The sequence below is a fragment of the Lepisma saccharinum genome, chromosome 3 (genome assembly GCF_977018435.1).
Source record: "Lepisma saccharinum chromosome 3, izLepSacc3.1, whole genome shotgun sequence".
Lineage (NCBI taxonomy): Eukaryota > Metazoa > Arthropoda > Insecta > Zygentoma > Lepismatidae > Lepisma > Lepisma saccharinum.
Window position 1 is genome coordinate 84,996,713 of NC_139231.1, and position 27,024 is coordinate 85,023,736.

Consider the following 27,024-nt stretch of genomic DNA (forward strand, 5'->3'; position numbering starts at 1 on the left):
CGTGTGCATAAATCTTTGGAATTGTCCTTCAAAACCGTATGAGCCAAATTCATTGCCTTCCAATAAGTTCAGCGGAAATAAACAACCATCGATTATATAACAAATGCTAAACAATTATATTTTTATTATTTTATTTTAGTACTTGGTAAGTCTTTCGGGGGGGGGGGGGGTCCGGACCCCCTGGACCCCCATAAATACGTCCTTGCTTCTTTTGAGAGAGACGAATGGATAGAGAAAGAATTGGAAAAATAATAAGGAGAGAGAGAATTTCATTACCTGAGTTTAAATTAAAAAAAAAAAATACTCTTGTGAGCCTGATCTTGGCGTGTGTGTGAATGCGTGAGGGAACGAAAATGCAATTTGCTTGTAATCACGCACTGAGGATGACCACGAAGAACCGATCAAGAACAAACCCGAAGTGAAATAATTCCCAACAGGAAAGCGAGCTTGACGACATTTTGGGTGCTTGGTAAGTTCCCCAACATTCCCCATTGCTAATCCCAATCTCGCTCGTTCCCTTCTTTCGTTACGGTCGGATTTGGATGGGAATACAGAAGAATCCATTTTTTTGCAGGTGCATCCTCCCACCTGTCCGTCCAATAGACAGGTGACTTCTTCTTTAGTGTCCATTTAGCCAGAGGACCCCTCTCTTTTTACAAAATAGCATCACTTTCATGTTTGTTTTACACCGTCAAACGATTCCTGGCGGCGGCTTATGGATTCGGAAAACGGTAATGGATAGAAACCCCTCCCCCTTTCCTCTCTCCTATACGGAACACTTGCGACACATTACCCCCTCCCCCTTCTATCCGCTGCGAGTAAAGTAGGGAGAGATAATGCACCTAAAACAGCCACCTCCTCAGTGACAATAGTCACGTGCTTTCTGTACCAGATCTGTTCCCTCCATCAGGCCAAACACATGAACACTTGTCGAAGCCATATAAAGGAATCGGAAAACCAACAGGTAAGTTATACGTAGACATATAATATAGAATACTTTAAGGAAATCGTCTGCATCGCCGTATGTTACATATGGTGCTGCAGTGCGTCATATCTGCGTATAGAAGGTTATTTTTAAAATTATATAAGTTGCTTAGAGTTCTCCTTCAGATCATAAAGTAAAAGTGTTAGGTCTGAAGGGAGTTAGTTCTGCGAGAATAGAGGGTTGGTTGAAGCAGTGGAGAAATTTTAAACTGTTGCCAAAGAAATTTCAATACACATACGAGTTTCTTATTTGACTCCATGATTGTGTTTTCAGTATTTTGAGGGAAAAGGGGGAAAATATTTCTGGTTATTGACACATAAATATTGCCAGTTTTGTGATATTTTATAAATGATATAAATATTTAGTTGGCTTAAAAGAGTACTGCTAGATTTGTTGCTTTTTCAAAAATGAAATATTTTAGTTTTGAGCAATGATAGTATAATTGGAAGGAGGGAGAGGGACCAGACTGGCATAAACTTTCTTATATACATATAACACCTGCCCCATTGTGAAATTTGATTCGGGAGTCAGAAAGTGCTTTGCACCCCATCTCAAAGTCGGTGTATATAATTATTTATGTGAAATAGTGTGCCTTTCACGGCCGAGTCTTCCGCGGAGCGGCGGCTATTACAACGGGCAGCTAGAGCGCGTCTGCCGGCAAACTGGTTGCTACATCCGCGTAAATGGAACCTCTATGCCATGTAATGAAATAAGCTCGTACAATTACACGGACAGTTAACATTAAAATGAGCACGAACCTTGTTACAAGAGGTGTTGGAAATGATGTCCTCTTGCTTCCACACATTTACGGCATTTTTTAAGGAAATTTTCACCAACACGTATCAGTTCCTCTTCCGAAATTGCTTCAATTACTCTCCTGATATTTTCTTTCAATTCTTCTAATGCATGGCTTGGCTTCAGGTTTAAATGCTTGGTAGCTCGCCATGCAGACGTCATGCAAATGTCTGTTTCTTGTGCAAGGCGTCGGGGGGATTTTTGAAAAGTGTGTTCCAATCGTGCTCCAACCTCGTCTAGTTTCTCCCCAGTAAGCACACGCCGTGTCCCCTTTGCTTCTTATCAAGAACAGACCCTGTTCCCCTAAATTTGCTCATAAGTTATCGAACATTGTCTCTGTGTGGAACAGGAACATTTGGAAATTCTGCTGCCAAACGTCTTCTGACTTCCCTACAAGAATTCCTAATGACGTAAGAGTCGTACATAAAAATGCGTTGTTTAAAATTGTACATGGCATTATTAGACAGTAGAAAAGCACCAGCAATACATACACCAAAACAAAACAATTTAAAACACTTGTAAACACCTTAACACTTAAAAAAAAACGTGCAAACTGGACTCCAGCTATCTGTATACTGAAGCACTGACGCGTCCAGTGCCAAGCTCAGCGTAAAGCTGTGGACCTAAATGCCGGCAGACGCCCTCCCACTGCCCGGCGTGATAGCTACCACTTCACGGAAGACTCGACAGTGAAAGGCACTGTATTATCGTCCTTTTGTGCAGTAACATTCTGCCAAGCGGCTTTTCTTTGTATGACGCGGAGTCAGGGCGTCGAGTCTCAGCGCCGCTGTTTCCTGTCTTTCGAGTCCGGAGACCGCTACTACTTCTTTTCAAGTAGTTTGCCAATTGGCTGTCCTCACGATGCTGGTTCAACACCAAAATTTGGGGACTCCCAGCGGGAATCTAACCTAGGCCAGCTTTCATCAAATGCGAGAGCGCTAACATTTTGGCTGCTTGGGAGCCTATTTATATGGCAATACTTTAGTTTAAATTGTTTCATCAAAGTTACTTCATTGTTACAACAAAGGTGCACATAATGATGATGATGATGATGATAATTAGGGAACGGATTTTAAGGTGCAAAATTATGGTCGGGAAAGAAAAAAAAAAGGTTCTGAAAATATATTCAAAAAGGTGCTATATTCAGGTCTAAACCAGTTACATTAATATTATTTATTCAGCACTGTAGGAAATAACATAATTTATGGTAAAGATGGTGCACTTTATATTATACCATTATATAGCTCTCGTTCTGCTCTACAAAATAAGACTAGCTATAGGATATTATGTATCTGCTCAAGAAGAGTGACAATCATTTATTTTTCTGTTCAATTTTTTAACAAAACTTGAAAGGAAAGGAAAGAAAAAGGTGCTGAAGCATCAAAGAGGAAGTAAAGGGGGATAAGTGTGCCAATCTCACGAAAAAGTGCAAAAGGTGCAACAAAGTGTGTTCATTTCACTTGATTTCATCTCAAACGATCGGTAAGAAAACAGCTATACTTTTGGAAAGGCGCTGCACCTTAAAATCCGTTCCCTATTAATAGAAGTAGTTGTTGTTGTTGTAATGGTTTATTGTTACTTAATTCTGAGCACACCAATGGCCAGTTACAGCAATGATAATAATAATAATAATAATAATAAAAGCTTTAAGTCACTATCCACGAGACTGAATATATGGTCGCGATGTTTTTCAATGAAATCAACATCGCAACCACATTTCAAATATGTTTTTGTTTAAAAATACTAGTACGTTATTACAATATTTTCTTTAATTTACATCGCCTTGTAATTAAGGGGTCCCGGATTCGATACCCGGTGGAGGCACATGGCACAGTGGTTCGGATCCCACTTTAAACCGTAGGTCCAGTCCCGATTAGCCTTACTGTGCATAAAGTGGACTTAAAAACACCAACTCAAACCAAACCCAACTCAAACTCTTTAATTTGTAGTTTCTACATATTTTTTTACATACATATTTTGTGGAAAATAATTTTGAAAATAATGAAAGCCCTGTAACTATCTTATAATTTTAATAACCATTTAACAGTCTTATTTTTCGGGACTCTGTAAAGAAAATGTATAGCATTTTTATTTCTTTATTTAACTAAATAATGCATATTGGGCGCCAGCAACTGGAATGAAGGAGTGCTGACAGGGTGCAGAGAACCTTCGACGAAAAGTCTCCGTTCACCTTTCCCTTCCTCCGTTCAGCTCGGGCCATAAGAAACATGCTTCACTCTGCACCTCCCCTCCACGAGGGAGTACGGTGCACAGGAGTCGCGGGTCCGCGCAGGTATTTTTGCTTGTGGTTCCACTTATACGTTTAAAGAGGTACCGTGCCATGTTCATTTCATTGAAAAACATTGCGGCCGTATATTCAGCCTCGAAAATAGTGGCCTCCATCTTTTATTATTATTTATATGCTATAGACCTGCTTCATCACTGTAAAATCTTTATTAACTTATTTATAGATTGCAGTAGGGTTACACCTACACATACACGTTTTTTTCTTATTTGTTCTGGCGAATACATAGAATCTTTTGTCCTGCAGTGTAATGTTACCTTATCTAACATATATTCTAAAATAACAAACTTATAGAAAAGTAACCAAATATAGAATAGAAAATTTTTTTATCTAAATTTTTGCAAACTGAGAACAATATTGATTTAATATGGCATTCATGGGCCGCCATGTCATTCTTTTACAATTTTCTCATTTCGGCGTTCAGGACCAACTCCCGCCGCCCCTAGCAACGGCTCTGGACTTGACAAGACTGTAAGAAAAGTAGACATTGCGAGCGAAGCAAGCAAGAACATTTTACGAAATGTATTTTTGTTTGTACAGAATTTGATATCAAGGGTGGCAATTGCCCCTGTGCCCCCTGCAGGTGCTCTTAGCCGTCTGGAAGAAATAATGCAAGAAAGACGTGAAAACAAATGCCTTCTTGAGTATATTTTTGTCCTGCTACGCTTAGATTCTATTAGCCTTGCTTTCTTTTACCTCAATGTTTGCCCCCCTTGTTCCCCTAGAATTGATTTCCGTCCGAGTTTGGGGAGGCGCAATAAGAGTATAATATCGTTTAATAACGGCGAAAAGATTCCTCTGCACTAAATTTCTACGTGAAAGTATAATAATGTAGGTACATAGACGTCTGGAAAGGGGGGGGGGCAAGAATAACCACACCTCCCCCTTAGAAATCGAATGTCAACTTAAAAGTATATATTTCACACGTATAATATGATTTCAGTCATAGTAATTTACATTAATGCGATTATTTCAAATTCAAGGGGTGTTTTTTGAGGGGGCAACTCTATTGTCGGGGTAATATGCCCTATGGAAAAATACTTTGCTTGTTCCTCCGTGGAAAAAAAATCTGCGGACGTCCATGATTAGGGGGGCAACTGCTTACCCTTGCCCACCCGTGCGCACGCCTATGTACTCGCCCTCATCGTCGTGATAACCCACAAGAATTCGCAAGAATCGGCATATGTTAAACTTTAGGAGAAAGCTGAATTTTGGTAGGTTAGAGATGGTTTAACCCCACCTCTCATGGCCGTATTTAGAGGGGGGGTTTCTAGGGTTCAACCCCCCCCCGAAACTTCTGACATGTTGGATTAATGGATGTTCAGAAACCAAAATCTAACAAATTTTCAATTTTTTTTTCCAAGCATCACAAAAGTACAAGGAGACAATGTTGAAACGATCGAGCTAGAATTTTCATACATTTGGAATTCTGAAAGTTGAGTGAAACAGGATTTATTCTCGGAATCGCAGCCCACCCGCGGCCCCTCCATTATCACTTCTGCTGTCATCTTTCCAGTGTTGTTCCTGCGTCACAAGGAATATAGACTGAAGATTCCCTTATGATTGTTCCAAAATTCCCTTTCCAGCTTTTAAATTCCCCGTCCGATAAAGTCGAAAATAAATCCCCCTTGATAGGAGTTCAAACCTAGTATCTCCAGATTCGTAGCACATTACGTTCGCGATTGAGGTTACAATCCATGCACCAGGCTAAGCTTTTAAAGAGAATAACTGGTTCCACACTTTTCAAAATTCCAAAAATTTAATTTTAAAGTCGAACAACAAAAACTTCATGACTAAAATTTCCATCTAACTTTTAAAGTTTTTTCTTGAAGGTATCTAAAGTTTAATGACGAAGTAAAATAATTGTGCATTTCAGTACACACTGTATGAAACCTAAAAAAAACAAAAAGAAACTAATGCTGGATATTCACTCATCTGCTGGATTGAGTAAGCCCCCTCAAGGATATAACATTAATGTAATAATAATTATTATTAGTATTATTATTATGGAATAAAATTTTTATTATTATGAAATTTTAATTATTATTATTATTTCTATTATTCAAATTTCTGGCGACGTCCTGGGAACAATCATGAATGAACCCCCCCCGAAATTTTTTCCTGCCTACGGCCATGCCACCTCTCCACTACTTGCTTTCTCCTACAGCCTACACAACCCTTCTAGAGAACAAAATGGCGCTCAATTACTTTTGCCATGGAGGAAGTGGTACTCATATTATTGCCTGAAACGTTTCCCGTATCTTGAATAGTTAAGTCAACCACTGAACTAATTATTTAATAATCCACATCCACACAACCCACTAAACAATCTAAGAAAATAATTTGAGAGTGGCAGCACATTCACACTGGCTGAACGCCTCTGGAGAGGAGACGAAATTAGTCTTGGCCGAGTCTCGTCGCCCATCCCATGGGGATGTCTGCCTTCTCGATGTGGTCCCGAGTTATAAGTTTTTCCACGGTATTGTCATCCGTCTCGTTCTCTTTTCGAAAGGCAAGTCTCGATTCCGTTTCCGTCTCACCTCGAAACCTATATGCGTATAGTGGTGAAAGCAATATGCACAGCTTGTCAGCATGCAAATTTCGCAGTATGTAGAGATCATTGTGTGTCTCCTCGTTTCTGGGAAGCCCCTTTCGACGCTATGAACCATCGAAAAATGTAATTTTATCCGGAATGTATTCTACCGTGCTGCCACTAGTTCACAGTTGGCCTTAGCGGATTAACTTTGCAATCACGATATGCAAAATACATGGCATTATGCCGCTTAGTACTCGTACATCTGAATAAGTCGCATGTTATGGTAATTTGGGTTTTCAAATCTACATTACTGTATAGTTTCGTTCTCGTCTAGATTTTTATAAATGAACATCTCAGGGTTTCAGTCTCTCACCTCTAAACAAGCACAGTGGATCCTTGATAACTCGAACTTGAGGGGGAAAAGAAAAAAATCGAGATATCAAGGATTTCGACTTACCAAGGTTCGAGTTATTGAGGACCAAAATCGCTGACTTCGAGTTATATAGGTCTAAAGTTTCACCGACATCATAACCTGCAACTTTTATGTACGTTACATATGTATCAACACTTCTACAACGCACAGTAAGCACATTTACAATGATGGTTACATGCACGACAGGGTGGGGGAGTTCAAGTCCCGACACGATTGTTGATCATCTGACATTGTACCTACGCACCCTTCACTTCGACACACTAAGCACATTTACAATGATGGTTACATGCACGACAGGGTGGGGGAGTTCAAGTCCCGACACGATTGTTGATCACCTGACATTGTACGTACGCACCCTACACTTCGACTTATTGAAGTCCGTGCGACTAAAACTTCGAGTTACAGAGGTGATTAGAATTTAACTTCGACTCATAGAGGTTTTTCATAGTCTACCTTCGAGTTATTGAGCTCGAACCGCATCCCATAAACTGTACAAAAAATCGTCTTATCAAGGTTTTATTCGAGTTGTTGAGGTAAAATTAGTATTGAGTGTTATCGACAATTCAAGGGGATTACAAAAAAGTGTTATGGACAATTCAAGGGGATTACAAAAAAATCGACTTATCAAGGAATTCGAGATGTTAAGGTTCGAATTATCAAGGTTCCACTGTATAATAAAGGACAGTAGAATGACAGCACGTCGTTCCTACGCGTCAGCAAAAATTTGATGCGGCTGGTGTTATGTTACATCCGGTCGTAACGGGCCACGAGCGGTTTTATTGTTGAGTCAGCAGAACGTGTCTGATCACGTTGAAGACATCGGAAGCGGTGGGGGGAGGGGGTCAATGGATTTGTCACGTTGTTTCTTGATGTATGCTAACCTAAAACGTGCATATGTTTGTGTGTGTGTGTGTGTGTGTGTCTGTGTGTGTGTGTGGAGGAAATGCGCGCGCAACCATTGCGTATGATGGAAAGACATGAAGAAATGATTTAAAGATGGCGCCAAAGGTGCTGTACCCCCCCCGAAAGTTTAGCGGCTAAGGTTATTGCTCTGTAAAACAAGAGGCGTCGAGGGTTCGATTCCTGGTAAAGTCAATATTGATTGATTCATAGATTGAGTTAGTTTTTTTTAAGTCCGTTTTATGCACGGTAAAACTAATCAGGATTGGACCTACAGTTGAAAAGTTGTAATTCGGACCACTATGTGCCTCCACCGAGTATCGAACCTGGGACCCTTTGATTACAAGGCGACGATGTCAATATTGAATGGTCTCGATTAGCCTGTGTGTAAATAAAGCCAACAAAATGGTTGAGTTCGAAAATCGAGTTGGGTTAGTGGTTAATGTTGTCACCTGGCAATGAAGAGGTCGCGCGTTCGATTCTCTAGGTAGTTAAATTAGGCCATTTGTTTAGTCCCGCCATTATAGGTCCCCGATTAGTCCATCTGTGCATAAATAGTGATTGAATAAAATCAATATGGCGGCCTTGGGTTAGTGGTTAATGTTGTCGCCTGGTAATGAAGAGGTCGCGGGTTCGATTTTCTATGTAGTTAAATGAGGCCAATTGTTTTGTCCCGCCATTATAGGTCCCGATTAGTCCATCTGTGCATAAATACTATTTGAATAAAATCAATATGGCGGCCGCGTTTTGTGTTTAGTGGCGGCGGCGGCGACCGGGCGCGGCGCGGAGCAGCGCGGGGCGGGGCGGCGCGGCGCGGCGCGGGGGGTGTTTTTTTATTCCGCGAGATGTTTTAACCAAGTGGTTGAGGGTTCGATTCCCAATGTTGGTGAAAATTGGATATTCAATTGTATTTGTTTAAAAGTTCCGATTAGCTTTTTGTGCACAAAGAGAAAATGAACTAATTGGAAATAGGATGTTTATGCTGTAATGAAAAGGTCCCCGGGTTCGATTCACAATGTCAAATTGGCTGATAATGATGTTGTTTTTAAAATAAAATAAAAAAGAAGTGTGTTGAGTCCCCATTAGTATTTATGCAGGAACAGATATTAAAAATCAAAACAAAATGGCTGTGACTGGTGTTTAGTATTCGAAAGGTTCCAGGTTCGAGTTCCTAGTTATAATTTTTTTTTTTTTAGTTTACAGAATTAGTCCCCATTTATTGCGTTTTGGCGAACACGTCCTCCCCCTTTGTGGCATTTGGACATGTTGGAGATATACATAGAAATTGTTGTCAAAGTGGCTAATAATGATTTTCTGTTTAAATAAAAAAGAAGTGTGTTATCAGTCCCGATTAGCACGAACAGATATTCAAAAAGCAAAACAAAATAGCTGATATTGTTGTTTAGTATTCAAAAGGTTTCGGGTTCCAATGCTGGCAAATTTGCAGAATAACATTGATTTGTTTAAAAAGTGAGTTACTATTCCCGATTATTTTTTATACACAAATAGAAAATGGGGTGATTTTGGAGTTTTGCAACCAAGGGGCTAATGTTGGCGTTTTTTTAACGCAGTCCCGATTAACCGTAATGCATAAAGCTGTTTCAACGAATATCGAACCTGGAACCTTTTGATTACAATGCAAAGACTTTACCACTAATGTATGCTATGTTTTAAAACCAAAAATAAATAATAGTATCGAATTTTTAAAAAAATGCGTTACCAGTCTCGATTAGCCATTATGCACAAACAGATGTGTTTTGAAACCAAAGGGGGGTCGAGGGTTCGATTACAACTGGGTATGTGTGTTGAGGAAACTAAAGGTCAACAGGCATGGAAAGTTTTTATTCGCCATCTCAAAATAAGTTTTTGGGCTTGGTACAGGTAGCTTTTTGTAGAAAGCCCCACAACGACATCAACGTGGCTACCATCTCTGGGGGCCTCTTTTTTTTTTAAGTTGGAGAGGGGCACAAAGCCGTTTGTACCATACAACGTTGCACCGAAGAACCAACTTGTCAACTAGTCACTCACTCCATCATTAAAGTGCACAACATAATATCAGATTTGCACTGATAATAAGCAAAAAATTATAGCGGCTGCATAATTATATTTCAATGACAGCAAATGGTTTCAAATGAATGGTTTTCACTTTTATTTTTTACTAAGTAACAGATTTGGTAATGAAAAGCTTTAACATTTGCATATAATATGAGATTTGTTTTGGTATCCAGTTTGTATGTTGACCAAATCACAGATATACTATTACTAAGGATAGCATTAACTTAATCTAATAAAAATATATTCCACTGCATTACAAAATTAACTCATTCTGTTTTCTGTTGTTTGAATCCATATGGTAAAGTCTTGAAATTTGATGCACATCTTTTTCTTTTGGTATATACCACCTGAAAAACCCTTATTTCCGGCTTACTAACAACGGAATGTGTTTTTGTGCGTACGATTTTGTTCGAGTTGAGTAAAGTTAAAGAGGAGGTGTTGTTGAGAATAGCATTGGTGAGTGATTCGAAATTGATTGTGCTGCTGTTTTTATGGTTTAGACATATGCCTTTCACCTTGCAAACAGTAGTAACATTAGTATTGTCTGGATTTACTACCTCAAATGCATAACTTTTCGGCCCACTGGATGAAAATGCTCTGATATAAGCATTTTCCCCATAGAGTTCTAGTTCATTTGTTAGAAAAGGCGCATTTAAGAATTCCCCGAGTCACAGGTAGTAAAGTCCAACTTTTGCCCCCATCCAGCAGAAAGTGATTATTCAGTATTTTTAAGTTCAAAAATAGTTTCAAAAACTCAGTTTGCTGTGCTCTGTAGTGAGAAAAAGTTAAGCCGATTGTTTCGCTGCTATACTTTTATATTTCTGCTGCAACCCCACAATGCAACTGGAGGTAAGTGCGTGATATAAGTTTGTTTTTCTAGTTAACTGTTATTTCAAACTGCTTACCCTACTTCTCTAATGGTTAGGTTACTAATTTTAATCTCTAGTGCGTGTGTGTCTGGTGTGTAGTTTGACCAATGTAGCTCAACCAACAGTAGAATTCACCAACGATAAGATGTGAACGAAATTGAAATGGAATAAAATTAACACAGCAATAAAAAATTCTAGGGTTCGAATCAAAGCGGGGTTATATGTATCTATTGTTGTAAGCCCGTTTACCTGGGCTCTGAGAGGTCACAGGGAAGTTTCATTTAAACATTTAGGTAGAGCTTAATAATATCTGATGGCTGAACCTGCTCCGTAGGAGGGTAGAGATATGGAAAGTTGGTGTAAAAGGTTATTCACGCTTGTTCATACCTGGTAGATGTGTGTGATGTCTTGTCCTAATGCTTCTCGCAGACCGAATCGTGACAGTTCCAAGGTTCTATCCAGCGACCCTCAGTTCACCAAGCCGAGCGTTCCCTTGCGCCTTGTAGCATGCTAGGCAGCGGTAACTCCGTGTTCCATCGTCGTAGTTAGCAGTGTAACGTGTTGTAATGTAATCGGACTAGTTCTCCATGTAGCGTCGATGAGTGTCAGAATCAAAAGAGAGCGAGCTCCGGGTAGGAGCTTGCTTTTATCATTCTAGGCGTCGAAAGGTTGTTAAACCTTTCAAACGCGGTAGATCCTGTTTAGATCCACGCGTTTGCCTTTCAAGTTCCTTGTTTTACGGAAGTTACAAGCTAGCGCATTCTTGGGATCACTCGCTGGTCGGACAAGTTCAGGAAATAAACAAGTGTGAATATTAACATGACGAGGTTTTCTCGGTTTAATGGTCTCCATATCTCTACATTCCCCTTGTTGAAATAATCGAACCACTCTGTGATGGTCGACTACCTCGTCCGGAGTAGATTATATTTAAAAATTATGATTTATTAACATATCAAAACTCGTAGAAAACCAATACAGTAAACCAATCAGTAGAAGAATCACATCACCGTAAAAAAAAATTGAAATCACCAGAAGAGTCATATCATATCGTGGCACCAAACACCGTTGAGAAAAAAAATATAAAAACACGTAGAATAAAAAAAAATTAAATTGTAGGTCATAGCCTCTTATAAACTCAAAAAGTACGAGCACAAATAACTAAGTCTTGAGGCATGGATAAAAATAATTACATAAGTGTGACACTGAACTAGTTTTGATTGAGTGATGACAGCACAATAATAATAAAAAAAAAACACATGTCAGCACAGTGTGAAGAAACGCCGGGAACCGCAAGCGGTTGTATTTACTGTTTGCTGAGTTCAAAGTACACTCGGCGGAACATACACGATGCTGGGCGGAGCCTTGAGGTATGTTACCTATGGCAACTCTGTAAACTGCATGCCGCCATAGGCTGGACGTTCTGTGCAGCTGTCGATAATAAAAAAAAAAACACAAAAGAAAGAGACGTATCTCTAATCCAATATGGGCAGTACCCATGGGCACAAACTTTGGCACTGTAATGGACATGCGTGCGTACTAATAGCGTGTGCCTTACGGTAGTTGAAGTAGCTGAGCACCGTAACACTTTTAGCCGATGAAAAATAACATATGCATCATATGACGTCAGGAAACAAGAGCAGGATGCACTCAGTGGGAGGGGCCTTCTGGAAATCAAATTTTCGATGGCGCTTCGGGGCAAGAAACGTCCTGGGTAAAGCGCTCCACATCTGGGTCGCGGCGTGGGAGATGGAAAAATCAGCCATGGGGTCCAGACGGGAACGGGTCCTTTGGTGCTGGAATTTCACAAAATCGTTGTCGGTCTCTGCGATGAGCCTAGGTCTGTCGCTCGATGGTACAAGCCGTTGGTCGTCATGGGTCCGGTAGCATCCGTGGCGATGAGAAAATGAAACAAGCGCAAAAAGGGAAAAATTAGGAAAAAGCAAAAGGTAGTGGAGCAGAGTTACAATAAATGATGACGGGTTATAAAATCGATTGAAAAGGGACTTTCAGTTAAAACTGGTGAATTATTTTGGGGGGGAGGGGAGGTAATGTCTAATTTGAATGACGGCGAAGGGGCGTTATTACTTATATGATGTAGAGTTTTTAAGGGGGCCTGTTTATGATTAACAGGTTTACATGAGGGAAGTTCGCCGGGGCAACGGGGGGGGGGGGAGTAGGTGGAATAATTCCATGTTGTAAGGAAAGTTCGCCGGGGCGCAACGGGGGGGGGGGGGGAAGTTAGAATAGTCGGCTTAGCCGGGAATGAAATGAGAAAAGAAAGGAGAATTCAGCGATGATAGAACGAACTAAGTGATTACGAGACATTTCCTTCTGTAATATGTGTAAATGTCGGTTATAAAAACAATTGCAAGAATTTTACGTGTCTTGTGGACAAAGGTTTAAGCGCCTTCGATTCGCTGCTAAAAAAAAATGAAAAAGAAGTGAAAAAGAGTAAGTAATATATTTGTGTAATAGTTCATTGAAAAATAGAGTAGGTTTTAATTTCATGGGATATGAGCTATACCATGTTGTATGCTATCAATATTTGAACTATAAAATTAAAGGAGAGAGTGGGAACATTTGCCTATTTTATTATATGCTTTATTAACATATTTAGTGCATTGCAGCTTTCAAAGAAGCAGTTCGCGTTACACCTAAGCGTAAATAAAAAAAATTGCTATGGCCAAAAAGCCAATTGTTCAAGCAAGTTCTACGCAGTTCATTTGTTCTTTAAATCATTGATCTTGTTCTATCTTAGTTCATTCGTTCTTTATTTCTTTGTACTTTTTCTTCATTTGAGCGTATATGTACCAGCAAATGGGGAAAAAAAAATATTTGCTAGTTAGGATCATAAACACACTAAGTACTTATTAGTCAAATCAGCTAAGTGATATGTTCTGACTATTACTATGCGTTGAATCGCAAATTATAAAATAACATTAAAATATCTGTAAAAAAAATTATTATTAGGCAAAAGATGTATTATAAATGTTCCGACGATTGAGATAGCATTCTGTAGTCCTGATCTTGTTGAAAATAAAAATGAGTTCGTTCTAACGCAGAAATGCAGTGCGAGCACTGGAAGTGGAAAGAGGGAGGAGGGGAGTCGATGAGCGTGAGAAAATGCTGAATCAGGGAATGCTAGCATGTGCAATGTACGCAACGAGGAGCGAGGAGGCTAAAGCGAGTGGCAACGGAGTGGCGTGTTAATGAATGTTAGTGGGGTTATCATGGCACTAGTCGTAGCGGGCTTTGAGTCTAGAAATAGTAATAGTGTCAGTCTTTTGTTTATTCCTGCCGGCGATGTAAGTTACTTCGTAGGAATTCTCATTAACTTTGCGAAGAATAGTTCCTTTGTACTTATAAGAGGATGCAAAGGCTTTTGACACACCTGGAGTTGGAGTGGCATCTAGAATCCATACATGTTGTCCTGGTGAGTACTGTATTTGCCTAGAAGTGCTGTCTGCGTACTTTTTCTGCTGTTCGTAACGCTTATGCAGGTTGTCATGTGCTGTCTTACGTATGGAGGTCAGGAGTTCAAGTCTCTGTGCGTTCGTCTGGGAAACATTGTCGGGGTTCGAAGGAAGGACTGCGTCAGCTAAGATCCTTGGGTTGTAGCCAAACAAAGTAAAATACGGGCTCTGGAGGGATCCAGAATGGATTGTAACGTTGTGGCTGAACGCTGCGCTAGCTAAATAGTCACACCATGAAGCCTTCTTTTCTAACACAAAAACTCTCATAACTTTCTTTAAGTAACTAAATGAACTCTCAACTAAACCATTCGTGAAATGTGCACAAGTATCTACATATTTTAGTTGTACACCTGTGATATTAGCTAACTCTCGTAAGAGTAAACTTGAATTGGGTGTTGAACGATCTAAATAGATCGTTTCCGGGATGCCATGAACTAAAAAGACTTTCTCAACTAGGGCTGTTGCTATGTTTTGTGCATCGTGATTAGCCAAAGGAGCTGTAATTACATATCTTGTACAACTATCAACTACCGATAGGAAATATTTGTATTTGTGCGTTTTTGAAGAAACTAAAGGACCACATACGTCAATATGAATTCGTTGGAAAGGAATTTGGGCTGGTTGAAATGTTTGCAGCGTATGCGGCTTAGAACCTTGTGGTTTCTTTGAAATCTGACAAGGGATGCAATGTCGAACCTTATCGTACACAAATTTCTTCATATTAGGGAAAAAGTAGCGCATAAGCATTAAATTATATGTCTTTTGTGCACCTTGGTGACTTCCATTCATTTTGTGTGCATGAATAAGGTCGAAAACTTGATTTCTTAATGCATGAGGAATACAAAGTCTATCCCTATTACCAGTTTTGATTTTATTAGTCCTGTATAAGACTCCATTTTTGAGTACATAAGAATACGAAAGCTTTTCTAGTTTAGGGTCACTAGCTTTGTCTTTGTTTTCTAATAAGTCAATAATGTCTCTGAAATAGGGGTCTTTACGTTGTTCTGAACTAATATCAAAATCTGCTGCTTGTGCATGAAATACTTGATGAAAGAATAGATCATCATCATCATCTTTCTTGTCAAGATTAGTCTTTTCTATAGGGTTGTCTTTGGGAATTACAGGTGACTGAGTGTTTACTGTATCATTGGGAAGGACTACTGGATGCTGGGCCATAAGGGAAGCAGATGGGGTAAAAAGTACAGGCTTAGGGTTGTTAGGTGTCGTAGTGGTGATGTTCAAATTGATATAAGTTTCTGTTCGTGGACTTAACTGAACTGCGTTTGAAAGGGTAGCTTTTCCCTCATACACATTTACATTCTCAATTTGGGTAAATATGTCATGCGACACCTGGTGAGTTTTGTACTTTGATCTTAAAATACTATAATTTGGAGTACGTCCTAAATGATAAATAGTTATTGTATTGTCTTTTAACGACATTTCGCACCTCTGCGTTCGTAAAAAGTCATTTCCTAAAAGGGGAGGGACATTAGTTGAATCTACTATTCTAAATGGGTGCGAATATTTACGCTTTCCAATTATGATTGGAAGAACTACAATTTCAGACACACTCAGTTTCGATCCGGACACACCTTGGATTGTGGATTGTACCTTGTATGTTTTTCTTTCAGTAGGGAGAAGGTGGGAAGGATAAATTGAGATTTGGGAACCCACGTCAATAAGTAAATCTACCTGTTTCCCTTGTATGCTACTATTAATAAAGTATAGGCCATTTCTCTCAATTATAGGAACTTTATCTAATCTGCTATTATCTTCGATTTCGTTCCTGCAAGTCGAAGACGATTTTAGTTTAAACTGCTCTCTCGTTGTGGCTTGTAAAAGCAATTGTCGCTCTCGTGATTATAACGACCGCAAAACTTGCAGGCTGAGGTATTTGCATCGTCGCGATTAGCCTGATCTCGACGTTGAAACCTCTTGTTACTATGACCTCTGAATTGGCCTCGGGAGTTCGATCTATAATTACCTCTGTGATTAGCTCTATGATTATTATTATTTCTGTAGGAAGAGTTAGTATTCCCCTTGTTGAAACCTCTGTTATGTGCGTTTTGATTAGCTGTTTTTGCAAATTCCAGTACATTTGAGCAAAGATTGAAAAGAGAACTCGCGTTCATCTCTTCGGTTGAGTGCAGAGCTAAGGTCGAGATTTGTGACGAAAGTTTGTTTATTTCGTCACCAGAGGCGGCATTTGGAGCGTGTTCTACTCTGGCTACGGCTGGTGGCGCCGCGCAGCGGACACTATCAGAACTCGGTACATGATACATTCCTTGATACATTGCGTGGGAGTTATTTACGGGAGCCGGATTGGACTGTAGACTTTGGACTTGATGAGTCGATGGTGGGAGAAAAGGAGATGGACACTGGTTGTATGGTACAAAGTGCGGACTCGGGTTGAGTGGATTACTGGGGAGGGGGGAATAGACCTGTGCATGCGAACAGCTGTGAAGTGGTGACGGGGTGAATGTCTGGGGCAAGCTCGCCTGAGCGATGGCCTGATCAATTTCCAATTTCTCTTCCAACATACGGGAATTAATTAATGACTGCTGGCGTTCGAAATTCTGTAGGTGGGCAATTAATTCTTCTGTTCTAGCAAAATGTTTGTTGGTTAAACAGCCAATGTACTTGGCTCGCAGTCCCGTGATGATGTAAGAGAGAGTTTGTTCTTCAGTGGCGTTCGGGAAGTATTGCTGGACTAATGCCTTTTTAGCAATAACATAGGTATGGATGGGTTCGGTTATCATTTGTTTTCTTTGGAGTATTATCTGTACGGGATCTGCTGACAGGTACGATCCCTTAAATAGCGTACTTAGCTCGTCTTTGATATGGGTATATGTCAAGTCTACAAAATTGGGTCGTTTCTGTATGTCATGAAAATAAGTTAAAGCGGTGTCCGTCAAAAATAAAGGTAACATCTCTTTACGCTTAGCTTCCGACCATCCTGCGGCGTGTGCTACATTTTGGAACTTGAGGAAAAATGAGTCAATGTGCTTAGGGTCATTTCCGCTAAATGGTGCCGGGTACAATGCAGTGGGGATTGGGGTGGCCATGTTAGTGGTGGAAATTTGTACAGCTACGTTACCAGAACTATTAACAGTGTTAGAGGAAGTTGAAACGGGAGCTGGGGTACTTGCTAAGGGTTGGGGTCGGTTTCTGTCGGGTGTTGCTAGTCCAAGGACAAATTGAGGGTAATTTCTATTAGCAGACCTTAACCGTGTTAGTGGAGGGGAGGGAATTGGGGATAAAGGTCGTGAATTTATTGGATTTGCCGTGATTGCAGTTGCTAACTCTATGATTTGGTCGAGGGAGGAATCTAGGTGTTCGTGCAACGCTATCTGTGACGTATTCATAAACGAAGGTTCGTCGTGCTGACCAAAGAACAAATGAAAGTATGGGTATACAGTTATTTACGTCATGAATATATCGCTGGTCAAATAAGTATAAGCAAGTGTTCTCATTCCTGTGTGAATGATGCTTGAATACATGTTATGCAGAAGAACTAGATTTTGTTGAAAAAAAGGGGGGCTCGGCATAAAAGAAAAAGAGGGGTTGTTGTCCATAGGGTAATACACATAATTGTCACTGGGTCTGACGCATCTTAAGCGTACTGTGGGAGTATGAGTTGGAATTACTAAAAATTTACTTTAAAAATGCTCCCAAAGTGGGAGGGAGGGGGGGAGAGAATAATTTAATGTAAAGCAATTCGTACAGGAGGGTACTTAATTGCAAAAAGGGCCTGAAGCATCTCCACCATGTTGTAAGCCCGTTTACCTGGGCTCTGAGAGGTCACAGGGAAGTTTCATTTAAACATTTAGGTAGAGCTTAATAATATCTGATGGCTGAACCTGCTCCGTAGGAGGGTAGAGATATGGAAAGTTGGTGTAAAAGGTTATTCACGCTTGTTCATACCTGGTAGATGTGTGTGATGTCTTGTCCTAATGCTTCTCGCAGACCGAATCGTGACAGTTCCAAGGTTCTATCCAGCGACCCTCAGTTCACCAAGCCGAGCGTTCCCTTGCGCCTTGTAGCATGCTAGGCAGCGGTAACTCCGTGTTCCATCGTCGTAGTTAGCAGTGTAACGTGTTGTAATGTAATCGGACTAGTTCTCCATGTAGCGTCGATGAGTGTCAGAATCAAAAGAGAGCGAGCTCCGGGTAGGAGCTTGCTTTTATAATTCTAGGCGTCGAAAGGTTGTTAAACCTTTCAAACGCGGTAGATCCTGTTTAGATCCACGCGTTTGCCTTTCAAGTTCCTTGTTTTACGGAAGTTACAAGCTAGCGCATTCTTGGGATCACTCGCTGGTCGGACAAGTTCAGGAAATAAACAAGTGTGAATATTAACATGACGAGGTTTTCTCGGTTTAATGGTCTCCATATCTCTACACTATATAAATTTGTTTTTAAAAACTGTGTCACCAGCACCAATCAACCGCTGTGCGCAAACAGCGAAATTGTTTAGATGCCCGCTTTATGCACAGATGGGGTAATCGGGGCTGGACCTACAGTTTGAAGCGGAGCCTTATGTATGTATTTAAATTAGTTTTTAAAACTGTGTCACTAATCCCAATCAGCCGCAGTGCGCAAAAAGAGAAATTGTTTAGATGCCCGCTTTATGCATAGATGGGGTAATCGGGGCTGGACCTACAGTTTGAAGCGGAGCCTTATGTATGTATTTAAATTAGTTTTTAAAACTGTGTCACTAATCCAAATCAACCGTTGTGCGCAAAATGAGAAATTGTTTAGAAGGCCGGTTTATGCACAGATGGGGTAATCGGGGCTGGATCTACAGTTTGAAGCGGTACTATATGTAACTATATAAAATCACTCTTTTAAAACTGTTACTAGTCCCAATCAGCCGCAGTGCGCAAAAAGAGAAATTGTTTAGATGGCCGCTTTATGCACAGATGGGGGGTAATCGGGGCTGGATCTACAGTTTGAAGCGGAGTGATATCTATCTATTTAAATTAGTTTTTAAAACTGTGTCACCAATCCCAATCAGTCGCAGTGCGCAAAGAAAAAAATTGTTTAGAAGGCCGCTTTATGCACAGATGGGGGTAATCGGGACTGGATCTACAGTTTGAAGCGGTGTCATATGTATGTATTTAAATTAGTTTTTAAAAACTGTCACTAGTTTCAATCAGCCGCAGTGCGCAAACAGAGAAATTGTTTAGAAGCCCGTTTTATGCATAGATGGGGTAATCGGGACTGTACCTACAGTTTGAAGCGGAATCATATCTATCTATTTAAATTAGTTTTTAAAACTGTGTCACCAGTCCCAATCAGTTGCAGTGCGCAAAGAAAAAAAAATGTTTAGAAGGCCGCTTTATGCACAGATGGGGTAATTGGGACTGGATCTACAGTTTGAAGCGGTGTTATATGTATGTATTTAAATTAGTTTTTAACAACTGGCACTAGTTCCAATCAGCCGCAGTGCGCAAACAGAGAAATTGTTTAGAAGCCCGTTTTATGCATAGATGGGGTAATCGGGACTGGATCTACAGTTTGAAGCGGAGTGATATGTATCTATTTAAATTAGTTTTTAAAACTGTGTCACCAGTTCCAATCAGCCGCAGTGCGCAAACAGAGAAATTGTTTAGAATGCCGCTTTATGCATAGATGGGGTAATCGGGCCTGGACCTACAGTTTGAAGCGGTACCATATGTGTGTATATAAAATCACTCTTTTAAAACTGTTACCAATCCCAATCAGCCGTTGTGCGCAAAAATAGAAATTGTTTGGAAACCCCGTTTTATGCATAGATGGGGTAATCGGGACTCTACATATAGTTTGAAGCGGAGTCATATGTATCTATTTACATTTGTTTTTAAAAACTGTGTCACCAGTCCCAATCAGCAGCTGTGCGTAAAAAAAGAAATTGTTTATTGTTGTTGAAATAAGCACCCAAGAGGTGTTGAATAAAATCAGAAATGAAATCGGAGAATTTAGTCAAAGTAGCTGTATATCCACCCAAGGTGTGCTCAATGATTTGGATTTGGCCTTGGGTACAACTGGGGGAAATAATTCGATTGACAACATAGACAAAACCGTAAACATTGATACTCAGGATATTTTTGTTGCTGTTGCCAATGAATTGGGGGAAGACATTGCTAATAAATAACCTTCTCAAAATTAGTAGTACTTCCAGTTTCCATTTTTCGAAGATATCTGAAAATTATAAAGTTCAAAATTACCTAACAACTTGTCAACTAGTCACTCACTCCATCATTAATCTATATAAAACTGTGTTTGTAAAATTGTCTCCAGCCCCCGATTACCCCATCTATGCATAAAACGGGCTTCTAAACAATTTCTCTGTTTGCGCACTGCGGCTGATTGGAACTAGTGCCAGTTTTTAAAAACTAATTTAAATACATACATATGACACCGCTTCAAACTGTAGACCCAGTCCCGATTACCCCCTCTGTGCATAATGCGGCCTTCTAAACAATTTTTTTTCTGCATACAGCGGCTGATTGGAACTGGTGACAATTTAAAAAAATTATATAGATACATATAGCTCTGCTTCAAACTGTGGGGGTCCAGTCCCGATTACCCCTTTTTGTGCATAAAACGGTCTACTAAACAGTTCATCTTTTTTGCGCACAATAGCTGATTGGGACTGGCCTTCTAAACAATTTCTTTTTTTACGCACAGCTGCTGATTGGGACTGGTGACACAGTTTTTAAAAACAAATGTAAATAGATACATATGACTCCGCTTCAAACTATATGTAGAGTCCCGATTACCCCATCTATGCATAAAACGGGGTTTCCAAACAATTTCTATTTTTGCGCACAACGGCTGATTGGGATTGGTAACAGTTTTAAAAGAGTGATTTTATATACACACATATGGTACCGCTTCAAACTGTAGGTCCAGGCCCGATTACCTCATCTATGCATAAAGCGGCATTCTAAACAATTTCTCTGTTTGCGCACTGCGGCTGATTGGAACTGGTGACACAGTTTTAAAAACTAATTTAAATAGATACATATCACTCCGCTTCAAACTGTAGATCCAGTCCCGATTACCCCATCTATGCATAAAACGGGCTTCTAAACAATTTCTCTGTTTGCGCACTGCGGCTGATTGGAACTAGTGCCAGTTTTTAAAAACTAATTTAAATACATACATATAACACCGCTTCAAACTGTAGATCCAGTCCCAATTAACCCATCTGTGCATAAAGCGGCCTTCTAAACATTTTTTTTTCTTTGCGCACTGCAACTGATTGGGACTGGTGACACAGTTTTAAAAACTAATTTAAATAGATACATATCACTCCGCTTCAAACTGTAGATCCAGTCCCGATTACCCCATCTATGCATAAAACGGGCTTCTAAACAATTTCTCTGTTTGCGCACTGCGGCTGATTGGAACTAGTGCCAGTTTTTAAAAACTAATTTAAATACATACATATAACACCGCTTCAAACTGTAGATCCAGTCCCAATTACCCCATCTGTGCATAAAGCGGCCTTCTAAACATTTTTTTTCTTTGCGCACTGCAACTGATTGGGACTGGTGACACAGTTTTAAAAACTAATTTAAATAGATAGATATCACTCCGCTTCAAACTGTAGGTCCAGTCCCGATTACCCCATCTATGCATAAAACGGGCTTCTAAACAATTTCTCTGTTTGCGCACTGCGGCTGATTGAAACTAGTGACAGTTTTTAAAAACTAATTTAAATACATACATATGACACCGCTTCAAACTGTAGATCCAGTCCCGATTACCCCCATCTGTGCATAAAGCGGCCTTCTAAACAATTTTTTTCTTTGCGCACTGCGACTGATTGGGATTAGTGACAGTTTTTAAAAACTAATTTAAATAGATAGATATGATTCCGCTTCAAACTATAGGTCCAGTCCCGATTACCCCATCTATGCATAAAACGGGCTTCTAAACAATTTCTCTGTTTGCGCACTGCGGCTGATTGAAACTAGTGACAGTTTTTAAAAACTAATTTAAATACATACATATGACACCGCTTCAAACTGTAGATCCAGTCCCGATTACCCCCATCTGTGCATAAAGCGGCCTTCTAAACAATTTTTTTCTTTGCGCACTGCGACTGATTGGGATTGGTGACACAGTTTTAAAAACTAATTTAAATAGATAGATATCACTCCGCTTCAAACTGTAGATCCAGCCCCGATTACCCCCCATCTGTGCATAAAGCGGCCATCTAAACAATTTCTCTTTTTGCGCACTGCGGCTGATTGGGACTAGTAACAGTTTTAAAAGAGTGATTTTATATAGTTACATATAGTACCGCTTCAAACTGTAGATCCAGCCCCGATTACCCCATCTGTGCATAAAGCGGCCTTCTAAACATTTTTTTTTCTTTGCGCACTGCAACTGATTGGGACTGGTGACACAGTTTTAAAAACTAATTTAAATAGATAGATATGATTCCGCTTCAAACTGTAGGTCCAGTCCCGATTACCCCATCTATGCATAAAACGGGCTTCTAAACAATTTCTCTGTTTGCGCACTGCGGCTGATTGGGATTGGTGACACAGTTTTAAAAACTAATTTAAATAGATAGATATCACTCCGCTTCAAACTGTAGATCCAGCACCGATTACCCCCCATCTGTGCATAAAGCGGCCATCTAAACAATTTCTCTTTTTGCGCACTGCGGCTGATTGGGACTAGTAACAGTTTTAAAAGAGTGATTTTATATAGTTACATATAGTACCGCTTCAAACTGTAGATCCAGCCCCGATTACCCCATCTGTGCATAAAGCGGCCTTCTAAACATTTTTTTTTCTTTGCGCACTGCAACTGATTGGGACTGGTGACACAGTTTTAAAAACTAATTTAAATAGATAGATATGATTCCGCTTCAAACTGTAGGTCCAGTCCCGATTACCCCATCTATGCATAAAACGGGCTTCTAAACAATTTCTCTGTTTGCGCACTGCGGCTGATTGGAACTAGTGCCAGTTTTTAAAAACTAATTTAAATACATACATATAACACCGCTTCAAACTGTAGATCCAGTCCCAATTACCCCATCTGTGCATAAAGCGGCCTTCTAAACATTTTTTTTTCTTTGCGCACTGCAACTGATTGGGACTGGTGACACAGTTTTAAAAACTAATTTAAATAGATAGATATCACTCCGCTTCAAACTGTAGGTCCAGCCCCGATTACCCCCCATCTGTGTATAAAGCTGCCTTCTAAACAATTTCTCATTTTGCGCACAGCGGCTGATTGGGATTAGTGACAGTTTTTAAAAACTAATTTAAATAGATAGATATGATTCCGCTTCAAACTATAGGTCCAGTCCCGATTACCCCATCTATGCATAAAACGGGCTTCTAAACAATTTCTCTGTTTGCGCACTGCGGCTGATTGAAACTAGTGACAGTTTTTAAAAACTAATTTAAATACATACATATGACACCGCTTCAAACTGTAGATCCAGTCCCGATTACCCCCATCTGTGCATAAAGCGGCCTTCTAAACAATTTTTTTCTTTGCGCACTGCGACTGATTGGGATTGGTGACACAGTTTTAAAAACTAATTTAAATAGATAGATATCACTCCGCTTCAAACTGTAGATCAAGCCCCGATTACCCCCCATCTGTGCATAAAGCTGGCATCTAAACAATTTCTCTTTTTGCGCACTGCGGCTGATTGGGACTAGTAACAGTTTTAAAAGAGTGATTTTATATAGTTACATATAGTACCGCTTCAAACTGTAGATCCAGCCCCGATTACCCCATCTGTGCATAAAGCGGCCTTCTAAACAATTTCTCATTTTGCGCACAACGGTTGATTTGGATTAGTGACACAGTTTTAAAAACTAATTTAAATACATACATAAGGCTCCGCTTCAAACTGTAGGTCCAGCCCCGATTACCCCATCTATGCATAAAGCGGGCATCTAAACAATTTCTCTTTTTGCGCACTGCGGCTGATTGGGATTAGTGACACAGTTTTAAAAACTAATTTAAATACATACATAAGGCTCCGCTTCAAACTGTAGGTCCAGCCCCGATTACCCCATCTGTGCATAAAGCGGGCATCTAAACAATTTCGCTGTTTGCGCACAGCGGTTGATTGGTGCTGGTGACACAGTTTTTAAAAACAAATTTATATAGATACATATAACCCCGCTTTGATTCGAACCCTAGAATTTTTTATTGCTGTGTTAATTTTATTCCATTTCAATTTCGTTCACATCTTATCGTTGGTGAATTCTACTGTTGGTTGAGCTACATTGGTCAAACTACACACCAGACACACACGCACTAGAGATTAAAATTAGTAACCTAACCATTAGAGAAGTAGGGTAAGCAGTTTGAAATAACAGTTAACTAGAAAAACAAACTTATATCACGCACTTACCTCCAGTTGCATTGTGGGGTTGCAGCAGAAATATAAAAGTATAGCAGCGAAACAATCGGCTTAACTTTTTCTCACTACAGAGCACAGCAAACTGAGTTTTTGAAACTATTTTTGAACTTAAAAATACTGAATAATCACTTTCTGCTGGATGGGGGCAAAAGTTGGACTTTACTACCTGTGACTCGGGGAATTCTTAAATGCGCCTTTTCTAACAAATGAACTAGAACTCTATGGGGAAAATGCTTATATCAGAGCATTTTCATCCAGTGGGCCGAAAAGTTATGCATTTGAGGTAGTAAATCCAGACAATACTAATGTTACTACTGTTTGCAAGGTGAAAGGCATATGTCTAAACCATAAAAACAGCAGCACAATCAATTTCGAATCACTCACCAATGCTATTCTCAACAACACCTCCTCTTTAACTTTACTCAACTCGAACAAAATCGTACGCACAAAAACACATTCCGTTGTTAGTAAGCCGGAAATAAGGGTTTTTCAGGTGGTATATACCAAAAGAAAAAGATGTGCATCAAATTTCAAGACTTTACCATATGGATTCAAACAACAGAAAACAGAATGAGTTAATTTTGTAATGCAGTGGAATATATTTTTATTAGATTAAGTTAATGCTATCCTTAGTAATAGTATATCTGTGATTTGGTCAACATACAAACTGGATACCAAAACAAATCTCATATTATATGCAAATGTTAAAGCTTTTCATTACCAAATCTGTTACTTAGTAAAAAATAAAAGTGAAAACCATTCATTTGAAACCATTTGCTGTCATTGAAATATAATTATGCAGCCGCTATAATTTTTTGCTTATTATCAGTGCAAATCTGATATTATGTTGTGCACTTTAATGATGGAGTGAGTGACTAGTTGACAAGTTGGTTCTTCGGTGCAACGTTGTATGGTACAAACGGCTTTGTGCCCCTCTCCAACTTAAAAAAAAAAGAGGCCCCCAGAGATGGTAGCCACGTTGATGTCGTTGTGGGGCTTTCTACAAAAAGCTACCTGTACCAAGCCCAAAAACTTATTTTGAGATGGCGAATAAAAACTTTCCATGCCTGTTGACCTTTAGTTTCCTCAACACACATACCCAGTTGTAATCGAACCCTCGACCCCCCTTTGGTTTCAAAACACATCTGTTTGTGCATAATGGCTAATCGAGACTGGTAACGCATTTTTTAAAAAATTCGATACTATTATTTATTTTTGGTTTTAAAACATAGCATACATTAGTGGTAAAGTCTTTGCATTGTAATCAAAAGGTTCCAGGTTCGATATTCGTTGAAACAGCTTTATGCATTACGGTTAATCGGGACTGCGTTAAAAAAACGCCAACATTAGCCCCTTGGTTGCAAAACTCCAAAATCACCCCATTTTCTATTTGTGTATAAAAAATAATCGGGAATAGTAACTCACTTTTTAAACAAATCAATGTTATTCTGCAAATTTGCCAGCATTGGAACCCGAAACCTTTTGAATACTAAACAACAATATCAGCTATTTTGTTTTGCTTTTTGAATATCTGTTCGTGCTAATCGGGACTGATAACACACTTCTTTTTTATTTAAACAGAAAATCATTATTAGCCACTTTGACAACAATTTCTATGTATATCTCCAACATGTCCAAATGCCACAAAGGGGGAGGACGTGTTCGCCAAAACGCAATAAATGGGGACTAATTCTGTAAACTAAAAAAAAAAAAATTATAACTAGGAACTCGAACCTGGAACCTTTCGAATACTAAACACCAGTCACAGCCATTTTGTTTTGATTTTTAATATCTGTTCCTGCATAAATACTAATGGGGACTCAACACACTTCTTTTTTATTTTATTTTAAAAACAACATCATTATCAGCCAATTTGACATTGTGAATCGAACCCGGGGACCTTTTCATTACAGCATAAACATCCTATTTCCAATTAGTTCATTTTCTCTTTGTGCACAAAAAGCTAATCGGAACTTTTAAACAAATACAATTGAATATCCAATTTTCACCAACATTGGGAATCGAACCCTCAACCACTTGGTTAAAACATCTCGCGGAATAAAAAACACCCCCCACGCCGCGCCGCCCCGCTCCGCCCCGCGCCGCGCCGCCCCGCCCCGCGCCGCCCCGCTCCGCCCCGCGCCGCGCCGCCCCGCCCCGCGCTGCTCCGCGCCGCGCCCGGTCGCCGCCGCCGCCACTAAACACAAAACGCGGCCGCCATATTGATTTTATTCAAATACTATTTATGCACAGATGGACTAATCGGGACCTATAATGGCGGGAC

At 39.8% G+C, this 27,024-nt stretch overlaps 1 protein-coding gene across 1 annotated transcript in view; it reads left to right on the plus strand.

Annotated features, from left to right (window-relative positions):
* Nucleotides 1-843: 843 nt before the first annotated feature.
* The window catches only part of sage (salivary gland-expressed bHLH), a 33,074-nt gene continuing 6,893 nt past the window's right edge, over nucleotides 844-27,024 (plus strand). Inside the window, exon 1 of the mRNA XM_083120023.1 lies at nucleotides 844-964. Coding sequence (XP_082976149.1) covers nucleotides 920-964 — 45 coding nt within the window. The 5' untranslated portion in view covers nucleotides 844-919. The remainder of the gene's footprint in view (nucleotides 965-27,024) is intronic.